General features: G+C 39.9%; 1 protein-coding gene and 1 long non-coding RNA gene across 8 annotated transcripts in view; one reads left to right on the forward strand and one right to left on the reverse strand.

Moving 5' to 3' along the window:
- SNAP25 (synaptosome associated protein 25) overlaps nt 1-25,101 on the forward strand; it is an 83,509-nt gene extending 58,408 nt beyond the window's left edge. For all 7 annotated transcript variants that reach the window (XM_055543382.1, XM_055543386.1, XM_055543385.1 and 4 more), the window contains 5 exons: nt 1,466-1,514; nt 11,872-11,989; nt 15,883-16,008; nt 18,388-18,532; nt 23,812-25,101. In XM_055543382.1, the coding sequence (XP_055399357.1) occupies nt 1,466-1,514; nt 11,872-11,989; nt 15,883-16,008; nt 18,388-18,532; nt 23,812-23,880 (507 nt within the window). In that variant the 3' untranslated portion in view covers nt 23,881-25,101. The remainder of the gene's footprint in view (nt 1-1,465; nt 1,515-11,871; nt 11,990-15,882; nt 16,009-18,387; nt 18,533-23,811) is intronic.
- Nucleotides 17,171-26,483, reverse strand: part of LOC129625275 (uncharacterized) — a 47,353-nt gene continuing 38,040 nt past the window's right edge. Inside the window, exon 4 of the long non-coding RNA XR_008701306.1 lies at nt 17,171-17,409. This is a non-coding gene — a long non-coding RNA (uncharacterized LOC129625275). The remainder of the gene's footprint in view (nt 17,410-26,483) is intronic.

Below are 26,483 nucleotides of genomic sequence, written 5' to 3' on the forward strand. Positions count from 1 at the left end.
AAATAGTGACTAGAACAAAAAAGAAGCAGACTCACAGATACAGAGAACAAACTAGTGGTTGCCAGTGAGAAAAAGGAAGGGGCCATATAGGGATGGGGGGAAAGCGGCTATTATGAGATATATGAAATCAGGTATGGGAATCTTGTGAAAATTATACAGCACTTTAAAGAATCTTTCATTCAATTTTTTTTTTTTAAAGCAAAATACTTTTCTGTCTGGGAAAGTTAACTGCACACATTTTCTGAAACAGTGAGTTTATAAAAGCTCACAGAAATAATTTTCATTGTTTTAATTTTTTTAAGCACTATTGGAATTGAATCATTGAAGAACTGTTCAAACAACAACAACCCAAACCTTCTGTTGACCTCCAGTAACATCTCTCTCTCTCTCCTAGTTTACTGTAAGCCAGTAGAAAATAAAAGGAGCCATGAGAGATGTGTTATTTTAGAATTTATTCTCAGGGCTGCCATGAGTGTTCCTTGGAAAACCAATTAATCCAAACTGTAAGCACTAGCATTTAATACCTATCAACAGTCACCCTATGAAATGGAAGGTCTTTACTTAACTAGTTAGTATTCCTGGAAATGAAGATTCCTAAGTATGAGCAATACAAATATCTCTGCTCCTTTTCCCACCCATCACCAACTCCCACTTCCCTCCACCAAATAGTTCAGGGCTGTTGGACATATTGAGATCATATGGAGTGAGGTGTGGGTGCCTTTTATAGACTTCTCCTGACCTGAAAATCTGCAGTAAAACTTGTGGATGAATTATTTTCTCACACTATATTGTTGTGCAGAACTTTAGATTTCATTAGAAAAAGCCCTTATCTCTCATCTTTTAATCCCTTTTCTAAATCTTGCAGAAAACCTCTCCATAGAGAAAAATAAATGGAAGATTGAATTTCCTTTTGAGCTGTGTTTCTCAACCTTTGTAATGCAGTCATCTCTTTAGATAACCCTAAAAATCTCACCCCACCTCCCACACAAGATTCCACACACATCTTCCCAGTGGACCACCCTTCCCCAATTCACTGATGGAAACTTTCTGATATATCAAGCCAAAGAAGTTTTAGTCTCAAAGATTTTGAAAGACTTTTCTTTCTGTGGTTGGTGTTACCAAAATGATAGGCATTTTTATTTTCCAGATATAGAATTACAGTATGCTATTATATGTGTATATTCCAAGTCCATGTCAAGCCCCAACCCCAGTTCTACCCCTTGGAGACTGAGCTGTATCCCCCTCTTCTATCTGAGAATCACTGAATGATCAGGTCCATAAATGACCCACTCCTCTGAGTCCCTCCCCAGCCCCTAATATTCTTCACCATATTTCCTTCCTCTTTTTCCTTTGATCCTTCTTCATTTTCCATTTCTAGGGCTAATTGTCCCCTTACTGATTTCTCTTTCTCTCTTTTCTCTCTCTCTAACTCTTTTTCCACTTTGCTACCATTATTGGAATGTAGAGTAAAGATGCTGGTATCAGGACTTTGGTTATGTTGGATGAACAAGGAGGTAAGTTCAGATTTCTTCAGTAAGAACAATTCCTCCTCTGAATAAACTGCATTTAAAAATGATTTGTGTATCCACACGTGGTCATTGCATGTGTTACACACATATATAAGTGTACGAGTTCTAGTTTTCATCTTATTTTTTTGTTCCTTTTAAAGAAATTGGTATATGTATAGAAATGTCTTCATGGTTGAATAAATGGTACTACACTCTCTGTTATATGTGTTGGGGTAAAAGAATTTTGAAGGCAAAAGTCATTTGTTTGGATTTTTTAAATGATAATATTTTGGACAGTTTGGGGATTCTCCCCCTTAGCCCCAATCTTTCCCATAAATTTGGTGTTCTTCTAATAATTCCTAGATAGAATGAGACTGGCCGTTTTGATTTATAAGTCATTAAGAGGGTTCCTTAAATAGCTAGAAGCTTTTTTAACAGGCCATAAACTGAGGGAAATCATTGAAAATGGAAAATTGAACCACTTAAAATATTTTAACTTTTTCATTTAATTATAAAAATAGAGGCAGTGAAAATCAGAGTACCAGCATTTTAGTATAGCATCTTTATAGTCTATGGTGGAATCTAGAAGGGAGTACTAACATATTTCCCTTTGGCTTATTCATCTAGTCATTCAGTGATGCTTTAATTCTAGCTAGAAGTTAGTTGCCTGATTCCATTCTAAATTCTTATCATAACAAACAGATTTGGCAGAAATATTTTCTCTTTATTTGTATTTAATGTCGGCTTTAGAAAATTCTCAGCAATCATGAGAAATTTTTAAATGTCAAAGATAAAAAGGTAACATTTATTTAAAACATGGAACATCATAAACAAACTCCAGGAATAAATTTCAAATTGAGAGGAAAATTGCCTTAATATGTAAATCATCAGCTTACATGTAGACGAATGAAACTGCTTTACCCAACAACAGTAATAAGATGCCACTCTTTAGCCGACGGCACAACTTTTTTTAACTGATAATAATCAATACTGTGAATATGTCAGGAAAACAGAAACCCTCAATCTACATGTGGGCATTGTTGATTGATACAAACATTTAAGAGTAATTTGATAATATACACACATTTTGATGTGCGCCCATCTTTCAACCAAGATATTTCACTCCTAGAAGTAGATGCTGCAGATATTCATTGACAAATCTGTGAAGAAAAATATACATGCTTTACCTATAATACTGTAAAACTGGATACAACCTAAGCGTCTGGCAATGAAGAGGCCAACCACATCAATTATGGTATGGCCATGAAAGAAATTCTGCATAAAGTGTCTTCAACCATTGCAATATATAATATAAATCTTTATTTACTGACCTCTGAGGAGTTGGGGCAGGGATTGGGAGTGACTGAACTACTCTTAGGGGTCCTCTGAGAAACAACTGCTAGGAATCAATTAGAAATACATTGGTGAAGAGGAGACGAGCAGGAGTAAGCAGGGAGAGCCTTTTGTGATGTGGGCCTGATACTTTTGAGAGGGGAGAGGGTGGATGGAGGCTTGGGTAGGAATCTCATACTGCAATGCTGCTCTGAGAAAGTCTCAGCCAGACTGATGTGCAGCCCAGGAGCAAAGACTACCCAGCGGGGCACCACCATGCTGGGCAGGATTGCCTCCAGGCTAGTAAGTCATGCTCAGTCATTGGCTAGGAGCATCCCAGAGAGGGCGTGGCCTCCATGTAAATATGGGAGATCATAGACGTGGGACAGCTGGAGGTGTCAACTAACTAAAGAGGCCCTCTTGGAAGGAGATCTGAGTATACCCGCATGGCTGTCGGTAAAGACATTTGTTTCTATATTATTTATTTGTATTAAAATTTTTCAATAAACATACACTAACTAACCAGTTTTTTAAAATCAAGAGAAAAGTTCTTTTAAAAAAACAATGAACATCAATCCCAACACTTGCCCTCTCATTTAAAAAAATATAAATTGCAAAATTAATACAAAAATAATGAAGTCTAGTAGAGTTGTATTTTGAAGGGATTACAATAGCTATAGCAGTCTTCAGAAATCCTCAAATGAATTTGCTATGAATTTTAAGACTTGCTGACTTGATCTGTATAACAACGTCCCAGACTTTGAAATTCAGGATGCACTGTCACTGCGTTTTTTAAAAATTGTATTTAATTAGACAACATGTGCCCCTATAGAAGAGTGGTACTTCATTTCCAGTGCTTAATTGATACATATACACTCAAAAAGAAATATAGAGTTCTACCTTATTAACTCTCTTTAGTTAATGATTTGCATATGAAAGGGCTAGAAAAGAAGCATTGCAATAGAAAGAAAGGTTTGAAAAAGGTTCAGTATAATGCCATTTTACCCCTAACTATAAAGCTTTGACATAAAGACATGAAAAATAATACATAAAATCTAAAGTTTAAAAAAAAGTAAGATATTAAATTGCAAATTACATTGTACTTTGATGAAGAAAATCGAGACAAAATTTGCCAAAATCTCCAATCAAATGCAAAAATAAATTATTCTTAAACATAAATGATTCCCAAGAATATCTTTATATTATTCTCAGAGAAACAAACCAAAAGTGCAGATATTCCCTGCAAGACAGTTAATGTTCTCAGCTAAGACATTTCAGTTATGGCCACACAGCTGAATTCTTGGTTGAACATATTTCCTAGGATAACCTGGGTTTTACCAGATGCATGATGGATAATTGATATTGAAGAGAAACACACAACTGTAAACCTTCAAAAGTAGGTGGCTTCTGCCTGATCTTAAGTGGTATATGTTCCATTTATACTGTAAGAAGAGATTAGGATCTTTTTAAATGAGTCAACAACTATCTTCTCTGCCATTGTAAATGCATTTGAATACTGTATATGCTGTGTTTAGTTGTTTAGATCAGTAACTGCTTTAAAATTTCTCTCCAATTTATGCTCTACTAATTTTATCTTTGCCTGAACACCGCAAGTGTTGACTGCTTCTACCCTTCAGCTGCACAGAAGTCTCAAGAAACAGCCATCCTCCTAAAGAGCCATTCCAGGTTGCCCTGCTAAATGCTTGAACTCAGAAATTCCTTATGGGATTCTTGTTTTATACTCAGGTATCAGGAGGCCATGGAACACTGAGCATGACAGCTGGCCCTGGAAATGTACTGCGTCCTGGGATTTTTCTGTTCTACGAAAGAAATCCCCCGATATACCCTTACTTCTAATGTGGGATGATTTAAACTTTCACTTCCATATCTCTTGTCCCCTTTGTTGGTTTTTGCTGGGTTATATGTTTGTTTAGATGCTGAAAATGTGGCTCTTGGGAAAATCCAATGGGAAAAACTCCAAACTAGACAGTGAAATCTTTGGCCACTGCCTGGCAGAGTAAAGGCACAGTAAACCATCATCCAGAGGGTCTGCCAACATTTCTAAATGGTTCATGGCCCTACAAGAGAGCATTTGTGGAAACATCCCTCTTGCTAAAGTCCCCTCACCAATCTCTCTTATGAATGACTAAAGCTGCTATTGTCCTATATGGTAGCCACTAGTCAAGTGACTATTTAAATTTACTTAAATTAATTACCATATGTTCATCAGTGCACAGGAAAATTAAAATCATATACTCAGCATGTGTAACTTGATACACTCATGAAGGCTTATACATTGGGTCTTGCTATTCTTCTATTTTTTTTCTTATTAGATTGAGGATTCTAATGGCCCCATGCTGCTTTACTTAAGTAATATTAATAGAAAGTGAAAGTCGCTCAGTCATGTCTGATTCTTTGTGACCCCATGGACTATACAGTCCATGGAGTTCTCCAGGCCAGAATACTGGAGTGGATAGTCTTTCCCTCTCCAGGGGATCTTCCCAACCCAGGGATCGAACCTAGGTCTCCCTCATTGCAGGCGGATCCTTCACCAGGTGAGCCACAAGGGAAGCCCAAGAATACTGCAATGGGTAGCCTATCCCTTCTCCAGCAGGTCTTCCCGACCCAGGAATCAAACCAGGGTCTCCTGCATTACAAGTGGATTCATTACCAACTGAGCTATTAGTAGAAATGATATCTAAACTTAGATCCCTAAGCATCCTGCCATTGGTGGATCCATCACAAATAACCAGTCATCCAAATATCATGGCAGAAGTAAGAAAGAACAATTTCTTGCCCTGACATATAGTGTGATGTACTGGAACACCTCCCCAATCCAAAACGTTATTTCCCTCCCAGTCTCCAAGAGTAAACAGAGAACAGTCAGAAAGTAAGTTTAGGGAAGTAAGGAGCAGTCAAGCCTGAATACTGCATTGCATCAGTCTCTCAGGTGTTGTTGTCCATGTCAGAATGGAATGAGGATATTGATTGCTTTCAAGCATTTCCTGAGAAATATCTTCACAGAAATCATTGAAGTGCTGTGAAGTCCCTATAGTCCAAGCATATTCGCAAACATAACTCGATTACACTCTAAAGATTGACATTATTTGGGGTACCTACTACGTGCAATGGCACTGAAGAAAACAGACAAAAGTCCCTGACTTCATAACATTCACATTCTAATAGGGGACAAGAAAAAGGAAAGAATGTTATCATTAGAATATCTGTGACAAAATTGTTCCATGATGTTTTTTCAGGATTTGACTTACATTGTGTATAATGATACATTCAGCCAAAATTGGTAAATATAAAATAGTTTTCAGAATCAACTGTTCTGAAATAGCTCCAGAATTCTACTTTGCTATGATCTTTGCTGTACATGCTGCAACCCATGGCAGAAGCCCACTCTCAGAAATAGGGATTTGACTCTTCCTGTTTGTATGTTTTCATTTGGATTCTCTGGTTTAGAAATCTAACACTTGTGTACCAATTTGCTTTTATTTATGTTATTTTCTAATTCCTGGAGACACAGTGAGTGGGGCTCCTATATTTTGCTGAAAATACTATCTTGAGAAATTACTTAGGAAGGGCAAACACCTAAATGTATGTCCGCATGCCATAACATGTGCATGTGTCAGCTTATTGGTCGAGCCCAGCATATTTGCCCTCTCTACCCAGATAGCAGAATATGGGCCTACCTGCCCACAGTCCTCTTGGTTTCAAGCACTCTGCTGGGCCATTTCAGCTCCTCTCTGATAAGGGCAGACTTTAAGGAACCTTGTCCTGACCAGTGGGGAGAATGTGGAGCTCCAGAGCAAGCCAGAAGGCTGGTGGAGGTGGAGCGCCCCCAGAGGAGGGATGCTCTGCTAGTCTCTCACAAGTTCAACAAGAGCAACTAAGATTCAGGCAAGATCATTCAAATGAATTTGAGAGGCTTCAGATTTTTGAAGCAATGTAGAAACAAGTATTTCAAATCATTCTTTACAATCAGTGCCACCCACAGTGAACACATCAAAAGAAACCTTTACTTTCATAATTCTAGGAGGCGAAATCTCACCACAGGAACCACTTTCATCTTCCCCCAGACACCTGCATGTGGCAATGAGCCATGCCGAGTGGGGCCACCAAAGATGGACGGAGCATGGTGGAGAGGTCTGACAAAACGTGGTCCACTGGGGGAGGGAGTGGCACACCACCCCAGTAGTCCTGCCTTGAGAGACCTGTGAACAGTATGAAAAGGCAGAAAGATAGGACACTAAAAGATGAGCTCCCCAGGTCGGTAGGTGCCTAATATGCTAGAGTGGAGAAATAACTCCAGAAAGAATGAAGAGATGGAGTCAAAGCAAAAGCAATACCAATTGTGGATGAGACTGGTGATGGAAGTAAACTCCAATGCTGTAAAGAGCAATATTGCATAGGAACCTGGAATGTTAGGTCCATGAATCAAGGGAAATTAGAAGTGGTCAAACAGGAGATGGCAAGAATGAACGTTGACATTCTAGGAATCAGCCAGCTAAAATGGACTGGAATGGGTGAATTTAACTCAGATGATACCTTAGAAGAAATGGAGTAGCCATCATGGTCAACAAAAGAGTCTGAAATACTGTACTTGAATGCAATCTCAAAAATGACAAAATGATCTCTGTTCATTTCTAAGGCAAACCATTCAATATCACAGTAATCCAAGTCTATGCCTCTACCAGTAATGCTGAAGAAGCTGAAGTTGAATGGTTCTATGAAGACCTACAAGACCTTCTAGAGCTAACACCCAAAAAAGATGTCCTTTTCATTATATGTGCCTAGAGTGCAAAAGTAGGAAGTCAAGAGATAGCTGGAGTAACAGGCAAATTTGACCTTGGAGTACAAAACAAAGCAGGGCAAAGGCTAACAGAGTTTTCCCAAGAGAACGCACTGGTCATAGCGAACACCCTCTTCCAACTACACAAGAGAAGACTCTACACATGGACATCACCAGATGGTCAACACCGAAATCAGATTGATTATATTTTTTGCAGCCAAAGATGGAGAAGCTCTATACAGTCAGCAAAAACAAGACGGGGAGCTGACTGTGGCTCAGATTATGAACTCCTTATTGCCAAATTCAGACTTAAATTGAAGAAAGTAGGGAAAACAATAGTTTTCCCTACCATTCAGGTACGACCTAAATCAAATTGTTTATAATTATACAGTGGAAGTGACAAATAGATTCAAGGGATTAGATCTGATAGACAAAGTGCCTGAAGAACATGGATGGAGGTTCATGATGTTGTGCAAGAGGCAGTGATCAAGACCATCCCCAAGAAAAAGAAATTCAAAAAGGCAAAATGGCTGTGAGGAGACCTTACAAATAGCTGAGAAAAGGACAGAAGCAAAAGGCAAACGAGAAAAGGAAAGATATACCCATTTGAATGCAGAGTTTCAAAGAATAGCAAGGAGAGATAAGAAGACCTTCCTCAGTGATCAATGCAAAGAAATAGAGGAAAACAATAGAATGGGAAAGACTAGAGCTCTCTTCAAGAAAATTAGAGATACAAAGGGAACATTTCATGCAAAGATGGGCTCAATAAAGGGCAGAAATGGTAGGGACCTAACAGAAGCAGAAGATATTAAGAAGAGGTGGCAAGAATACACACAAGAACTGTACAAAAAAGATCTTCATGACCCAGATGACCCCGAAGGTGTGATCACTCACCTTGAGCCAGACATCCTGGAGTGCGAAGTCAAGTGGGCCTTAGGAACCATCACTATAACAAAGCTAGTGGAGGTAATGGAATTCCAGTTGAGCTATTTCAGATCCTAAAGATGATGCTGTGAAAGTACTGCACTCAATATGCCAGCAAATCTGGAAAACTCAGCAGTGGCCACAGGACTAGACAAGGTCAGCTTTCATTCCAAAATTCCAAAGAAAGTCAGTGCCAAAGAATGCTCAAACTACTGCACAATTGCACTCATCTCACACACTAGCAAAGTAATGCTCAAATTCTCCAAGCCAGGCTTCAACAGTATGTGAACCATGAACTTCCAGATGTGCAAGCTGGACTTAGAAAAAGCAGAGGAACCAGAGATCAGATGGCCAACATCCACTGAACCATCAAAAAAGCAAAAGACTTCCAGAAAAACATCTACTTCTTCTTTATTAACTATGCCAAAGCCTTTGACTGTGTGAATCACAACAAACTGTGGAAAATTCTGAAAGAGATGGGAATACCAAACCACCTGACCTTCCCTCTGAGAAATCTGTATGCAGGTCAAGAAGCAACAGTTAAACTGGACAGGAACAACAGACTGGTTCCAAATCAGGAAAGGAGTACATAAAGGCTGTATATTGTCACCCTGCTTATTCAACTTATATGCAGAGTACATCATACAAAATGCCGGGCTGGATCAAGCACAACCTGGAATCAAAATTGCCTGGAGAAATATCAATAACCTCAGATACACAGATGACACCACCCTTATGGCAGAAAGTGAAGAAGAGCTAAAGAGCCTCTTGATGAAAGTGAAAGAGGAGGGTGCAAAAGTTGGCTTAAAATTCAACATTCAAAAAATGAAGATCATGGCATCCAATCCCATCACTTCATGGCAAATAGATGGGGAAAGAATGGAAACAGTGACAGACTTTATTTTGGGAGGCTGCAAAATCACTGCAGATGGTGACTGCAGCCATGAAATTAAAAGCTGCTTTCTCTTGGAAGAAAAGCTATGACCAACCTACACAGCATATTGAAAAGTGGAGACATTACTTTGCTGACAAAGGTCTGTCTAGTCAAAGCTATGGTTTTTCCAGTAGTCATGTATGGATGTGAGAGTTGGACTGTGAAGAAAGCTGAGTGCCGAAGAATTGATGCTTTTGAACTGTGGTGTTGGAGAAGACTCTTAAGGGTCCCTTGGACTGCAAGGAGATCCAACCAGTCCCTCCTAAAGCAAGTCAGTCCTGAATATTCATTGGAAGGACTGATGCTGAAGCTGAAACTCCAGTACTTTGGCCACCTGATGCAAAGAACTGATTCATTGGAAAAGTCCCTGATGGGGGACTTTTGATTGAAGATTGAAGGCAGGAGGAAAAAGGGACAACAGAGGATGAGATGGTTGAATGGCATCACTGAATGTATGGACATGTGTTTGACTAAGCTCCAGAACCTGGTGATGAACAGGGAAGCCTGGCATACTGCAGTCCATGGGGTCACAAAGAGTCAGACACAACTGAATGGCTGAACTGAACCAAACCCAGATATGTGCTTCAATCCCACCTCAGATCAGCTCTCCAGGAAGCCCTTAGCATTCCTCAAATGGGGGTTGTCATCCCTATTCTGTCTGTTCTTAATGTGCTTCTTGTTTTGAAGATACTGGGCTCCACTTCCCCAAACCAATCTCTCATTTGATAGTTATTTTGATCTATAGACTAATTTATTGCATTCCTTAAGGAAACTGGAATGAAGTGTTTGGAAAAGTACAGAATTCTCTGGAATGTAAAGAGTTGTCAGCCATCCATTTTTTTAGCCCCTTCAAGAATGTTCTTAAAGATATGACTATACCTATATTTATTCAGCAAAGTTTTGCCAGCACTACACTGTCATTTCCTGTGGCTATCACATACTGGATAAACATTCTGTTTTCCCCTGTCTCTTGAAAAGCAGAGGAGAGACAGCAGATTCCTAATAAGCTGAATTCTGTTCCTTAGCCCCACAAAAGACAACACAATAGCTTCTTATTTTCCAAATGGACAAGCAGTCTCTCCAGTTTGGAATGGCAATTTAATGTGAAATTGTTTTTAAGTAATTATTTATGCCCTTTTATACAGGAAAGTTTTTTTATACCAGTTTTATTCTAATCATGTCTTTCTTCCCAGGGGTATAGGCATGCATGCATGAAAATATAGTTGAAAAGAGGAATAGAAGTGTGAAGGTTTTGTAAATAGCCGGCCAGGACATCCCACTGCTGCCTTAATGGTCTTATGTGCTCAGTCGCTATGCTGTGTCTGACTCTTTGTGACCTCATGTACTGTAGCCCACCAGGCTCCTCTGTCCATGGGATTTTTCAGGCAAGAATACTGGAGTGGGTTGCCATTTCCTCCTCCAGGGATCTTCCTGACTGAGAGATAGAACCCTCATCTCCTGCAATGGCAGGCAGATTCTTTGCCACTGAGCTACCTGAAAAGCTGAAAAGTTATAAAAGCTGTTTTAAAAATCACTTCGTGAAACTTATAGTTTACTCAATTTAATGACACCACTTTTGAAAAATTAATCAAGTTGATGAATGTAACCCTGGCAACCTAGAAGTATGATTCGTTTTTATGGCCATCAGTCTATGTCTTAAGATACTGTCTAAGGTCAGCTTTCCTGGCAGTGATGACTTAGTACTGTTTCATGTTCCAATCCATTGCCTTTCTCCAGGAATTTAATGGTCCAGTACCTGTAATGTTGCTGTGCAGATATTGCTTTTCTTACAGCTTCTATGAATTGAATATTCAAAACCAAAAACTGCCTATGGCCTGCCTTTGGCTAGACAGCCATTCCTAGGAGGAAAAAAAGATATGGTACCTATTGCTAATTATCACTATAGTTGTTATTTTTCCCAAAGGAGAAAGTGGATTATTTTCTATCCTTAGCTGGTTGAGGATACTAAAAACCAAAAGACAGAGATGTTTTAAAGTTGAAGCAGACACTTTCTCTAGTACCATTGCATTTGAATGCCTAAAACATAAACTAACACCCTATTTTCTTTCTCTTGGGTTTCACTGGTGTCTGAGTAAGTGAATATGCTGTGATGTTTTCCTGGACATTCAGAATCAAGCAGGCTTACCTACCCCATCCCATCATGTCTGAACTGTAAACTATATGAGCGTCACTTTTGTTCATTTTCTTCCATCCCTGGCTGCACAGGACATCAACAGCCGATTCTAGCAATGCATATCCTCAGACAATGCATTGTAATAGCTCTCCCTCTTTTTCAAATTCCGTTTCATTTCTCATGTTCTGTTGAAAACCCCCAAAAAATTCATTCCACACTGTCATCCCTTTGTCCTAACCAGAACAACTCGATCGTGTCGAAGAAGGCATGAACCATATCAATCAAGACATGAAGGAGGCTGAGAAAAATTTAAAAGATTTAGGGAAATGCTGTGGCCTTTTCATATGTCCTTGTAACAAGTAGGTACTGGGTACCAGCTCTAATCTGTGGCGTCCAGTTTTTTTTCTTTCTTTTTTTTTTTTAATGTCAAAGTGAATGTCTGAAGTTTTGTCTTTTTTTTCTTTGTCCTTTTCCATCCGCTTCATTCTGTGGGGATAAAATACTTGTGTTTAATCAGAACAACTGGAACGCATTGAGGAAGGGATGGACCAAATCAATAAGGACATGAAAGAAGCAGAAAAGAATTTGACGGATCTAGGAAAATTCTGCGGGCTTTGTGTGTGTCCCTGTAACAAGTAGGTGCTGCCTGCCTGCCTGAAGCTTTGGTTTCCCAAGGCCCATCTCCAAGCCTTGACAAGCTCATTCCTGCTGGGTGCAAAGGCAGGATGAGTATGTGGCATGCAGAACAGATCAATACCGTCTCTAATGCATTCATCTCATAGCATAGATGATATTAGTGGGAGTAAACTGTTGATGCATTAAAAATCAGGCATACTACAGTGAAAGCTTCACTGTCAGCAACTTTTATTGATGAACGTTTCAACATTTTCCAGAAAGTGTACCTCAAGACAGAGACTAACCTCAAGAAAGAGGCACCACCCAGGGAATTTTATGTTCTCTAAATCCCCAAAACCAAAATTGCAGATTTAGAAAAGACTGGGGGTAAGTTTGGAAGTTGAGATACACATATGTATCAAGGTTTGATTTTTCAGAAGCAAAAGTAACAGGTAATTTGGCCCAAACAAGTATTCCATAAGTTAGAGAGTAAGACAGAGATTCACCCTTTCAACTGCCCACCAGTTACCAAATCTGGTCAGTGGTTAGAACATAGATGCCACGGCTGCACCCAATGCAGAGGCAAAGAGTCCTTCACCAAGAAGTGCTCACGCCTTAGCAAATTGGACCCATCCCTCTCCAATTCTTCCTTTTGAAAGATCTCCCGTACACTGGCCGAAATGTTGAAATGTGTAGATTTTGCATGCACGACATCACAAAACATTCAACTGTTAAGGTTCTGCAACGCTTTTTTGGAATGTAGCAGAAATGTGACATGTGGTTATAAAGGTTTGCAACAGAAGGAACCTGAAAATTAGTGTTCTGGAAGGTAGTCTTATTTGACTAGCAGTGGAAAAAAAAAAAAAATGCATGAGCGGATTGTCCAACATGCATTTGGAAAATTAAACCCGTTACCCGATTCCCCTCACCCCTCCTACTTCCCTTTGAACAGAAGCCTTTTTCTAAAAGCTCTCCTGATCCTAGCTTTTAGAATAGAAATCGATGTCATTTCTAGCTGATTATATGACCATTCACATCCTTTAAACTTTGAGGCTGATTTAAAATATCCCACTTCCTGTTTAGGAGGGGAGGGGCTCAATTTACAAATAAATGTGTTTTGTTTTTTTTTTTTTTTAAAGAATGATCTACAGTAAAACCTGATTAACTGGAATCTAGCTAACTTGAACCTTCAAGTATATTTATATTTGTGTTCGTTTTGACTTTTAGCAAGAAGAGGCAAATAAACAAAGAGGAAAATCCCATCAGGGATTTAACAGCATTTCTCTTAAAGGTCAGTCTAGGCAGTTTGCATTCTCTCGCTCAGTCTTCATTCTGCAAGTTCCACATCCAAGCGGACCAAGCAATGAAAGCTGAGCTGCAGAGGAAGGGCAAACAGACATATCAAGAGAAACCAAAGCCAAGGAGCTCTTTGATCATGTTCCCTGCCCTAAGACTCTAAGGCAGGAGAGTGGTTCAAGAGTCTAACAGATAGTCAGCCATCACTCTTGAAACTAAATTTACCTCCATGGCCCACTGTGTTAGGAAAGTCCTATAATTCACCAAAATAGCATTCCAGTTAGTCAAGATTTAACTGTTCATCATTTTCAGTGGTCACTTGCCCCCAGGTGAGATGTCTACCTATTTTGTGATGAATTTCAGAGATACATTTTCCCCATCCACCAACTGTGTGGACAAAGGGTGGAGGCAGGCCCCCCTCCCTCCCTGTGACAGATTCTAATGCTCAGATGAAATCACGACCCCTGGGAATTCCACGTACTAGTTGGCACTAATTCCTTATTACACAAGAGACCCTAACTGAGCTTCAAAGCTTGACTGAAGTGTTCCCTATTGTGTGTAAATAATGCTTTAAAAACCATGTGTCACAGCACAGTGGCTGGTGGCTCCCTGCACTCTCTGGGGGCTTCGCCCTGTCTCGGCATGTTTCGAGGGACTATGGTAGATGTCCCGCAGTTATGTGAGTCTATGTGCAGCATTGTGGGTGCAGTGATTTGCCTTCGTTCAGAAACGCAAACTTTCCCACTCCCTTGACTGCCAAAGATGGTACACCAGACATTTTACATAGCAGAAAGCATCACAAGGTCCATATAACTTCTGTTAATGTGAGGAGGGAGGGGAATGGGGATTTGGAAAATAACAAAAACAAAGCCATACTCTAAACTCTATTAAGTTCCTTTTTGGATCCTATCCCACTAAGTGGCCCTGGCTCTTTAGAGCAGTGAATTCTGACTGCTTGAAGGCTATGGCATTATACATTAGATGTGGGAGTTGCTGAAATTCCATCTGTACAATTTTCCAATTTGTCTCCAGGGTTTCTTGGTCCCTAATCTTCAAATATTAGTCTTAGTGCCAGTTTTAATAGATGGCTATGGTCCTCCAGTAAAAAAAAAAAAAAAAAAAAAAAAAAAAAGGAAAAAAAAAGGTTAAATTCTGGTGTCGTATAATAGAAAATAGAAAATGTGAAAACGGGACCAAAAGAAGTTCTGTTCTTGGACTAAAAGGCGTGTGGCTTCTACTATGCAAAGAACATAAAAACATCTTTGATTGCTCAGTTACAACACACCCACCAGAATATGCTGCACACGTGTCTATTGGGCACAATAGGTATGCCTGGATTTTAAGTCTCTCTCCAAGGCAGCTCAGTGAAATATGGCCCACAGAGACCACACCAGTTCCATACCACTTTCCCCTACCACATCCCAGTATAGTTTGAAGTAGGCAGCTATAACCACTCCCATCCTGCCCCTCAGTCCAACAAAGAAGCTATTGAACCTGCGTTTCAAATCCTCATGAAGGCTATTACTGTCCTGCTAGTGCCTTTTTTGAGAATGGTCAACTTCTGGAGTAGTTTGGCTTAAATGAGAATGCTTCACTTTCTACTCATGCCTGTAGCTGGTGCATGAAGAAGATGTAGAGGGATTTCCCTTTTTGGTGCTAGATGGCTTGTTCTCTCTTCTATTTTCCTGCATTCATTTCACTATGCCTCTTTTACTTTTTGTCTCTGTGGACAAAGGTTTGTACATCGACTCTGGATGTATGGTGACTGTTTGGAAGTACCGATATATTATCTAATTCAAATCACTCTAGAGGCAACTCAAAGACCATCACCCTTGGCCAACCACCAATCCTGTATGTTCTCCATGCAGAGTGAGAATGCTTGGTTCTGCATATGCATTGGGGGAAAACAATTAAAACGGGAATCTTTGCATGATAGTGTGTAAAAACTTGGTCCAGGATGTTTTTCTTGATGACAGTGTGTTGCTGTGGTGTGATAGACACACTCTACTTGGCAGTCTTGTTTTGTGTCTGTCTGCCAGTATGTTTTTTTCTGTGTTTTGTGTCTCCAAATATAACCATGTCATTGAAATAGAACTGAATGTCCTCCAACTACGTTAATCCTTGTCTTAAATCCAACTGAACTAACTAAAATGAAATCCTGAGTAGCTGAGGCTTGGTGGTGGCCAACTGTTTGGGTCTGGATTATGATATATCGGTATTCTCTAATGCCTCGAATTAAAACTCATTCGCTTGGTTCGGTTCTGAGCTTGAAGAGGTAATGATTGTTGTGAGCTTGATGCGCTGCCCCTTTTGCTCGTCACTCACCCTCTTTTTTGCATAGGCTTAAATCAAGTGATGCTTACAAAAAAGCCTGGGGCAATAATCAGGATGGAGTTGTGGCCAGCCAGCCTGCTCGCGTGGTTGACGAACGGGAGCAGATGGCCATCAGTGGTGGCTTCATCCGCAGGTGAGCCTTGTGCACCTGGCACTATAGCGGTTGCCTACTTTTGAATGACAAACCACTCCAACCTGAGTGGGTCTTAAAACAACTCTGGGAAGTTCCCTGGCAGTCCAATGGTTAGGACTCAGTGCTTTCACCGTCATGCTCTGGGTTCAATCCCTGCTCAGAGAACTAAGAGCTTACAAGTCGAGTGGTGCCGCCAAAAAAAAGAGAAAAACGCCATTTTTTTTTTTTAACTTCTGAATCTCTGTGTTGACTGAGCAGGTCTTCCGAGAGCATCTCCTGGGCTCACTCATTACATGCAAGTGGGTGCAAGATGATCTAAGACAGCAGTGCTTCCTTGTCTGGTGATTGGCTGGGGCCGTGGGTATGAGGTGTCCCTTCTCTTCTCTGTGACCTCTCCCCAGGGAAGCCCATGGTTCTTGCGTGGTAGTGGCAGCACCAAGGGGTAGGCTCCCATATGCAAGCACTTGTCAAGCCTTTGCCCACATTTCACTGGACAAAGCCAGCCACGTGACCACATCCAGCGTCAGTGTGGCAGTAAACAATGTTTCACTCCATGACTTTGATTGGACAGAATTTATGAGATGATGTGCAGATATGTGGGCCGTGTTGATAATAAGGAATGGTGAAACATCTATGAACTAGCAATGGCAGGAAGAATACTAAAGGGACAGGAGAGAAGTGTCACCAGAGCCCAGCAGTAGTTATGGCTATGGGCAGGGGTTGAGATGCCTGGGCTTACTCCATACCGACTGTATCAGAATCAGAATCTCTAGAAGTGAGATCCAGGTGTCAGTAGTTTTTAGAGCCCCTCAGATTTTAATATGAAAAGAAGGCTGAGAACTATGGAACCAGAAGTAAGTCGTAGCTGCTGACGATCATTTATGTAAACTTCTTTTCTACATACGAAACCTGGGAAGTTCCCCTTTAACTTTATCTGGCCTAGATTGCTTTAAAAACCCTAGAGGAGCAGTGTACATTGGGATTTACCATGAGGGATGGGTTTTAACCCCTGTGAGCAAATTTTAGCCCATCGCCATCTGTAGGAGGAAAAACTCAGACATTCTGAAATAAGTATCTACCATTTACAATAAAGTTAGTGTGGTATGTGCCCATGTCCATTAGCTGGGTCAAAAGCAGGTGCTAAGAATGAGAGAGAGTGCAAAAGGTTTATTAGAGAGCAACATTGGGGAGGGAAAGAGGGGAAGTAAGACTGGGGAAGAGCTGTCAGACCATCAGGCAGAGCTGGCAGACAATCTACCAACTCATTGGGAACTCCACAGCAAAGTTGCTCATTGGAGGAATTCCACCGTAGGTAGAAATGACTAAGTCTTTGTAAAAAGTCTTGCTTCGTCATTGCCTGGGGCCACCTTGAGAAGAACAAGACCTCAGCTCAAAGCAGACCTAAAGGAATGAACAATGAGAAGCTGTCAGCTAATCACACTCCTTACAACTGGGCGATGAGTTCTTTCTTTTTTAAAGCAATGAGTTCTTTCTTAAAGACAGTTTGAGCAGTGCATGGATCCACACAGTGCAGGGGGTGAACTGTGGCTATATAGTAGCTATTAATAAAAATGATATGTAAATAAATTGCAATTAGAAGTTTTTTTAAGGAAAAAAAAAAGTGCCTTCTTAACTTTCAAGCTGAGTTATGAAAAAAATGGGAACTCCCCTTGGGGAAGGCATTTTGAGAGCCAATTCCTTCCTCCCTACGTAGGCTGAAACAATATTTTATCACAGTTTTCTTCCTTGAAATCACCTATTCACAATGTCACAAAAAACCACATAACATCGAAACCTGAGCAAGTAAAAATCGTCTTGAAAAAGTAGTTCCCTTTGGAGTTCTTGGGAGCAAATAGGATTAAGGGGCAGATTGTTATTCTCATTACTCTTCCCATTAATGTTTGTCCCAAATGGAGAAATAGATGAGTGGAGAAACTCTCTCACTTAGTACAATAGCTTTTCTTTCCTTATAAATTTGAGTCTTGGAGATTTTGATTGACATTTCACAAAGAAAAATACAGTTTCTAACTGGTTCCACCTTCATTCTCTGACCTGGAATCCTCCCAACTAAAATGATTTTAGCCTCAAAACATGAAAATTGGGATAGTCATAAAGGGAGGAAGTGAGGTGTTGGTAGAATTGAGAGAAGTGATATATTAATCTGCTTAATATGCCGTCTTTAAAAGTAGAAATTTAAGTGTTCAATAATGCATTTACAAATTATTTTCCTATCTACACAAGCTAAAATGTTCTCATATAGAACAGAGATTTAAAAAGGATCTGATTGATACCTGGAGATCAATAGATTTTCCCTAAGCTTTGGGTCCTGGGCATTTGAGTTTTTCTTACCTTCTAAAACTTCTCTTCTTTGATGCCCAGGGTAACAAATGATGCCCGAGAAAATGAAATGGATGAAAACCTGGAGCAGGTGAGCGGCATCATTGGAAACCTCCGTCATATGGCCCTGGATATGGGCAATGAGATTGATACACAGAACCGCCAGATCGACAGGATCATGGAGAAGGTGAGCACGGGGCAGTCAGCAGGTTTCTGTTGCTTATCATCTTCTCTGAAATAACCACCAAGGAAGCATGAATGGCTTAACAAGACCCTAAAACCGTGACTTTGGATTCAGGCCCTGGTAGATAGACATCTTCTCCTTAATTTTCCAAGACAGAAATACAGCAAAAGATAAGTAAATAATAAGGTAGAATTTAATCTAGCAGATATTCCTCAGGGCCACCTTTACTACAGGCATTGTGCTAGGCATCAAAGGACATATTAAGATGAGAAAGACACCATCTCCACTGCCAAGAAACTCACAGCCTATGGGAGGCAGTGAGCATCCAGAGGAAAATAATTTGTCAAGAAAGTTGCACATCAAATGCTAAGTCAGGTTAGATGGGGAAAGATTTCAAGGGTCAGGGGATGGGAAAATCTCACCCAAAAAGATGAATTTGAATCGAGTCTTGAAGGTTGGTTAGGAGCTTGTCAGAGATGAGGTAGGAATAGAATCAGGAAATGGAGGGAAGAACAGTTATTTTAGGTTTGCCAGAAGATGAATATGAGCTTTGATTCTCTAAGTGCGGAAGCTCAAATGATAGTTTAAAAAGGCCCAGATTCCATTTCCAGTTCAAAAGTGCACACGTCCAGATCTCGAAGTAGGCAACATAATCTAATGAAATTGAGTTCATATAAGGACACCAGATGTCACACTAAGACTGAACCACCTAGTGTCAGAAAAAGTAGAGACAGTCAAATGGAAAAAGATAGGGTTGGGGGCTTCAGATTAGGAAGGAACAGAAAGAAGAGCTGGAAAGCTTTTATAAAAAGATTTGTGGCACCCACACCTGATATTCTACACTATGCAAATCTGATACAGTCTGTGTCTTTGTGTTCCATCCCCTCCCTAATCAGTAGACTCCTAAATATTATTTATAATCTCAAGATATCCAAATGCCAACAGGGAGAAATAGGCAAATTATGAGTTTAATGGTAATTGTGCATCTATAATCAATTCTACTTAGCTAATCTTGTATGATGTGAGTTTATTCCTTGGAAGATATTAAAGTTTTGAGCCTGAAACCCTGAGTTTCTTTTCAACAACTCATTCCACTTTGGTTGAGGGTAGAAGGGCAGTTTTTGTGCTCTCTTGAATCGTAAGACTAAATACTCTGTTTCTTGGGATCTGAGCATCCACCACTGACTTAAGAAAGGAATGAGTAGACTTAAAGGGAGTGCTTTGCCCTATTGTGTTCTATGCACTTTATAAAGATATTTGACTGCATAATATTTTGCCTAATCAATATTGAGCTACACAAATGTCAGTGTAGTTGACAAAATACCTGTGCTTTGCTTACTTCACAAGTCATGCTTATTGTTGGTAAGAGCCTTTGATGTGCTAAAGCTTTTAAGCTGTGTAAATCAATAGATTTTTAGAACAATATTGAGAGTTTTAAAAAGCCCTGGAGCCAACAGAAATGGATCTAACCCATTATGGCCCAGAAAAATGAACTAAGAAATAATTGCTGAACCACCTTCGAATAGGAAAATGATTTGGGGGAAAAAAAAAGAAAAGTAGCCATTTTTCTATCAAAGGACCCAATTGACTCAGAGATGTAGGGAGATAATGTATCTCTAACTCAATTAGAGTCCTAGAGAGAGAACTTCTACTAAGAAAGAGGGGTCAAGTCTTTATTGACAGAGCTGGGCTTTAAGCAAGCAGTTTTCCTGGAAAGGCAGGTGGCATCTTAATCTACCACTTCACATCTCTAGGTCTATTCTTTAGGGGAAAGTTTTCATTCTGGGCCCAGTTTACTGCAAGAACCAAGACTTGTGCAGCTATAGGGTTTCATCAAAAGTCAGGCAAGTGGATAGGAAATAGCCATTATAGTTTATCTCATCCTTGGATGCCGAATCCCTTAAGAAGTGAGGCAGGGGTCTAGTTCCCTTCTAATAACTAGCTTTTTTTTTTTTCCCTCAAAACAACAATGTGGATATGATTGAGATAAAACCCATTTCAATTCAGCATTGCCCCAAATGATACATGTTACATGATTATTAGTAGACGTCTACCTTCTTTTGCAAGTTCTTACTTCTGATTATAGAAAATGGTGTGCAAAGATCTGCATATCCAGGATTAAAATCATACTGTAGGACTAAAGAGAATCTTCTATTTCTCCCATATTCTCTCATGACCTAAACAACAGCCCTCACCCAACCCCACCAATCATGATCCTTTTTCATCACTTCAATTAGTAGTGAAGTTTTGGGAATCCAAAATAATGCAGTCTTCAGTACATTCCTATGGACTGTCAAGAAATTACTTTGTCCATTTAAAAACCCTGTTTTCTGATTTAGGGTATTTATAAATAGGCAGTCTTCTAAGGCTGGAATTGTATGATTCTTTTAGAAATCTATTAAAATGGGGCAAGTTTCTGTCAGGTCTTTATGGGAACTGTTGCTAAGGAAACAATAATGTTCAAACTTGGATTTAAAATTGTCAGTGCAAGATGCAATGCACACATCGCATCTTTACTGTTAAATACAGTAAAGTTGAAGATTGAGGATTGCTCACAGTCTCCCATCAGTGTGGAAGCATGGCATTTGAAAACTAAGATCTTGAGTTCCAGCAAGGCTTTCCTGCTCACCAGCTTCATGACCTGGTTCCTCATCTGATACTGGAGTGGGTTGCTACTTCCTTCTCCAGGGGAAAGATAATAAGAGAACAGTTCAAATCTGGGATCAGAACAGCCTGTCATGTAAGATAGAGATATCCTCTTCCAGAAGTCAGAGCTGTGCCCTAAAAGCTACTTGCCATGGTCTGGAGTAAAGATTTCCAGAGTGTTCAGAAGTGTGGGCTAAACAGCCCCTTCTACCTCTTCCGCTGGTTTTTTGGATCAGGTTTTCTTACAAAGGCAAATCATGTAGTGTATCTTGAGTGTATTAGCAAGTTTAGGATTCTCTAAATAGAAATGTGAAAACAGAGATGGGATATATTGCATAAATATGTCCTACAAGATATAAATAGAGTAAACACAGATCCATTCTCCAAATACCAGGAAGACAAGTGAAAGAAGATTATCTCAGGATTTTTTTCCTAAAAGCACATATGTTATATAATATAATAAAGATTTGGCTCCTGTGGTGTCAGATATTGTATGGGCTGGAATTTTGATATGCTTCGGAAAGAACTGAGGTGGACATCACAGATGCTCATTGACGATACGTCTGTTCTAGCTCCTCCCAGATTCTTTGAGTGTATCCAAAGAGTATCCTCATGCTCTACTTCAAAACATTCTCTTGTACCATCGCATGAAGCCTCACCAGTGCCTTCGTAATGCAAGAAATCCTAGAATGTTTGCCTTCAGAAATGCTATCTGTTTTTAAATGTATGTTTTTTCCTTATTTGGTGCCCAGTCGTGTCCGACTCTTTGCAACCCTGTGGACTGTAGCCCACCAGGCTCCTCTGTCCATGGGATTCTCCAGGCAAGAATACTGGAGTGGGTTGCCATTTCCTTTTCCAGGGGATCTTCCCAACCCAGGGATCGAACCCAGGTCTCCCGCATTACAGGCAGATGCTTTAACCTCTGAGCCACCAGGGAAGCCTTTTCCTTATTTGAGCAGTTCTCAAAGTTAAGTCTGGAAAAATAATCAGCATAATCCAATCTTAAGAAACATTTCACATTGATCTGACCTTTTAGTTTTCCTTTGGATCAAAGTGTTACTATTTATGATAGGATTTGTAGCTAACGAGGGAATACTAAAGTATTCAGGAAAACTGGAGAGAAATACCCATTTTCCAAATTACAAACCTAAAGGTCAAAACTACGAGTCTATAGATCAAAACGATCAAGGAAAATTAGTGTTCTACCTTAACTGTTTTGAAGTCAACTCTTAACTATCCAAACAGATGGTAAGGAACCATTGCCAGATAATTCAAAGTTATGAACAGTCTAGAAATATTTTTCTTTCACTTGGCAAATTTCTATTTGAATAGTGATAACTCTAGTGTCCTGGGAATTCACAACTAAACTGGATAAAGAAGACACAACTTGGTGGAGATTACAAAGCACCAGGCACAGTTGTTGATGTGAAAGCAGTAATCACCGAATAAGTACTGTTGCTATAAACTAGTCCAGTTTCCCTGCCCTGCCTCTCAGTTTCCTGGCCCCTTCCCAGGTTGGAGAGAGACAGACCACATTATCAACCAAAATAGAACAGAAACAACAGCCACAAAGGAACGTTTGTCTTCTCTTCTGCTTGCTGACTCGTATGTTCCTCAGTGATGTTAGGAATTGTTCATTTTCCAGAGTTTAACAGTATATCCAGGTAGTAGTCCTGGGTTTCATGATGCATGTAGAGCAAAAGAGAACTCAAGCAGTGAGGCAGTCAGTCAAAATACAAAATGATAGTAAGTGTGTCTCTGTTAAAACAAGCCAGTTATCAAGTTGACAGGAGTAAGTCTTCAGAAATGGGACTAAAAAATATTAAATATTGCAAAAGCAAACCACGTTTTCACCCAACAGCACTAGTTGTAAGATAAGATATATTGAGCACTTCATTTTTGCAAAACATTATTCTAAGACCATTATGTGTAGCAACTCATTTCATCCTCATAGCAAACCTAAGTAGTAAGATGACTAACAGTGATTATAGTGTGGACTCTGACTCCGGACCTTCTGACTCTGGTTTCCCCATTTATTAGTGCTATGATGTTAGACAAATTGCCTAAATCCTCTCTGCTTAGTTTCCTCAGTTGGAAATAGGAGCTAACAACAGTATATCCCTCAGTGTTGATATCAATCTTGATGCTGTCCCAGTTGAGTGAGCGGAACCTAGTAGTGGTACTGTGCTCACCAGCAGTGTTCTTTACTGCCCCCAGCTTACCGTGCAGAAAGCTGAGGCGCCAAAATGTTAAGAAATCTGCCCAAACTGACACTGCTAGTAACTGTACAAATAGCAGGAATTCAACTCAATTTAACAGATGTGAATGTCTGCCGTAGAAGTCGTTGGGTGTCGTTCCAGAAGAGAAAGATAAATGATATGTCTCTGTCCTCCAAAGAACACTCTGTGGTAGGGAAAACAATCATGAGAACTAAGTCATGAGATCAAACTTCTGTGATCATGCTCAAGTCCAGCCAATGGTTCTGGGAACACAAAAGAGGGGATGGTTCATTCTGATGAAAAGGAAAGTTTCAAAATGCCTTCACCCAATAGGAGGCATTTGAACTGGACCCTGAAGGGGTCCAATAGAATTTTAATGGGTAAACTGAATTCTGTTTTCCTTTCCCCTTTTTCTAGGCTGATTCCAACAAAACCAGAATTGATGAGGCCAACCAACGTGCAACAAAGATGCTGGGGAGTGGTTAAATGGCCCGTCTGTGTCTTCTTCCAAATGCTGTTGGGCAAGATAGCACCTTCATGCTTTTCTCATGGTATTACCTAGTAGGTCTGCACACATGCACACATCAACCTGCCCCCATTGTGAATGTTGTCTTGTGTCGTCCATCAGCCCAACGATACTACGTGTCTTCTGTTTTTTCTGGGTCTCTTTCTTTCCAAAGGCTATATATAGTGGTCATTTGGTGGCTCTAACTTTTTATGTAAGATGTCTTGGGTTTCATTTTACCTTTTCTCTTTTCAGTGGTGTTTGCTGAATGATAACAAATTAGGAATGCTCAATGTGCTGTTGATTCTTTCAATACACAGTATTGTTCTTGTAAAACTGCGACATTCCACAGAGCTACTGCCACGGTCCTTTCTTTGGGTGTCAGGCTCTGAAACTCAAAATTTGCTGTCTTTGGTTCCTCATGGCTGTCATCTGTCTTTATGATTTCATGATTAGACAACGTGGAATTACACACAGGCATTGCACTCAAAGTGATGTGATTTATGCATTTATGCATGAGAACTAAATAGATTTTTAGATTCCTACTTAAACAAAATCTTTCCATGACAGTAGCATACTGATGAGAAAACACACATACAACAACAGCAGCAACAGCAAAACAACAACAAAGCATGCTCAGTATTGAGACACTGTCGAGATTAAGTTATACCAGCAAAACTGCGGTACTGTCACTTCTTTCTGTCAATATTTAAACTTATCAATCATAATCATCCTTTTTTAAAAAGAATAATTTTAAAAAAAGATGGGTTTGACATACTGACCATTCAATCATTTCCAGCAAAATATACGTTTGACTGAAATTATGTCCAATGGATGTAATATAGAGTTTGTTTGCTGCTTTTGAAGACTGTGTTTTGGAGAAAGCGACCTTGCTGTGAAACAGTGTGGAGATGTAAATTTTATAAGGCTGACTCTTATTAATCACTATTTCCCCTGTGGTTTGTTATCAGTACAATTCTCTGTTGCTTAATCTAGAGCTATGCACACCAAATTGCTGAGATATTTAGTAGCTGATAAAGAAACCTTTAAAAAAAATAATGTAAATGAATGAAATATAGATAAACTATGAGATAAATATCATTACGGCATGTAATATTAAATTCCTCCTGTCTCCTCTGTCAGTTTGTGATGTGATTGACATTTTGTAGCTAATTTAAAATTATTAAAAATTATAGACCCCAGATGTCTGCTTTAATTTCTTCATGGACCCTGTCTGAGTTTGTACTCACATGAGAAGAATAAATCTGGCTACAGTCCCATCACTCCTAAGAAGTCAGTTCTGTGTGCTAAGGACACCATATGGGAAAAGCAGAGGTGTCCCTTCTACATATGATCCATTGGCAATTGAAACGTGGCATGATTTTTATAATCTGTTTCACAAATTCTTATGTAGAGATCAGTGTTGGCCATGGGGGGAATGCAATTCAACCAGAAGGCACAGAACAACAAAAAAAAATCCATAGGAAAAATCGGTAGTACTCAGACGTGGCTGTACATGGGTTGAGGTAGATTAGGTGTCAATCAACTCTCATCTTCCTTCTCTCCAGTATCACCCCACCAAACTGAGCCCACCAGGACCAGCACCACTGCTGCCTCCACTTTATTTAACAGCTTTATTGACATATCATAACATTCACCCATTTAAAACGTATAATCCAGTGTGAAAGTGGAAGTGCTAGTTGCTCAGGCGTGTCCCACTCTTTGCCACCCCATGGACTGTAGCCTGCCAGGCTCCTCCATCCATGGGATTCTCCAGACAAGAATACTGGGGTAGTTTGCCATTTCCTTCTCCAGGGGATCTCCCCAATCCAGGGATCAAACTTGGGTTTCCCACATTGCAGACAGATTCTTTACCATCTGATCCATCAGGGAAGCCAATATATTCAATATTTGTGTAATCCAATAGTTTTTAGTATATTCACAGTTATGTGCAATCTAATTTTAGAATATTTTTATCATCCCCCAAAGAAACTCCATACCTATCAGTAGTCATTCCCATTTTGCTTCCCTCAGCCATAGGCAACCACTGATTTAAGTTTTGTCTATAGATTTGCCTATTCTGAACATTTCCTATAAATGGAATGGTACAATATGTGGTCCTTTGTGACTAGCTTCTTTTATTCAGCATCATGTTTTCAAGATTTCATCCATAGTGTAGCATGTATCAGAGTTTTCCTTTTTATGGCCAAATAACGTCTATTGTATGGAAAACATTTTGTTTATCCTCTCACCCATTGCTGGACATTTGCAGTGTTTTTACCTTTGGACTCATCAGTTATGAGGCTCTGAACATTCACGCACAGGTTTTTGTGCAGACGTGTGTTTTCAATTCTTTTGATGTCACCACTTTCACCCCCATTACTGTCTCTGCCACCGTAACCTCCATCATAACCTGTACCCTTGCAGCTCCTCCACCACCACTGCTTTGACTACCACCACCTTGACCTTGCCACTACCTCTACCGCCTCTGAAACACCCTAACTAGCACCTCCTTTATCACTGCTCCCTCCCCAGTCATCAGCACCGCCCCCGTCACCACTGCTGCCGCTGCCCTTGCCTCCCC

This window comes from Bubalus kerabau, chromosome 13, assembly GCF_029407905.1.
Source record: "Bubalus kerabau isolate K-KA32 ecotype Philippines breed swamp buffalo chromosome 13, PCC_UOA_SB_1v2, whole genome shotgun sequence".
Taxonomy (NCBI): Eukaryota; Metazoa; Chordata; class Mammalia; order Artiodactyla; family Bovidae; genus Bubalus; species Bubalus kerabau.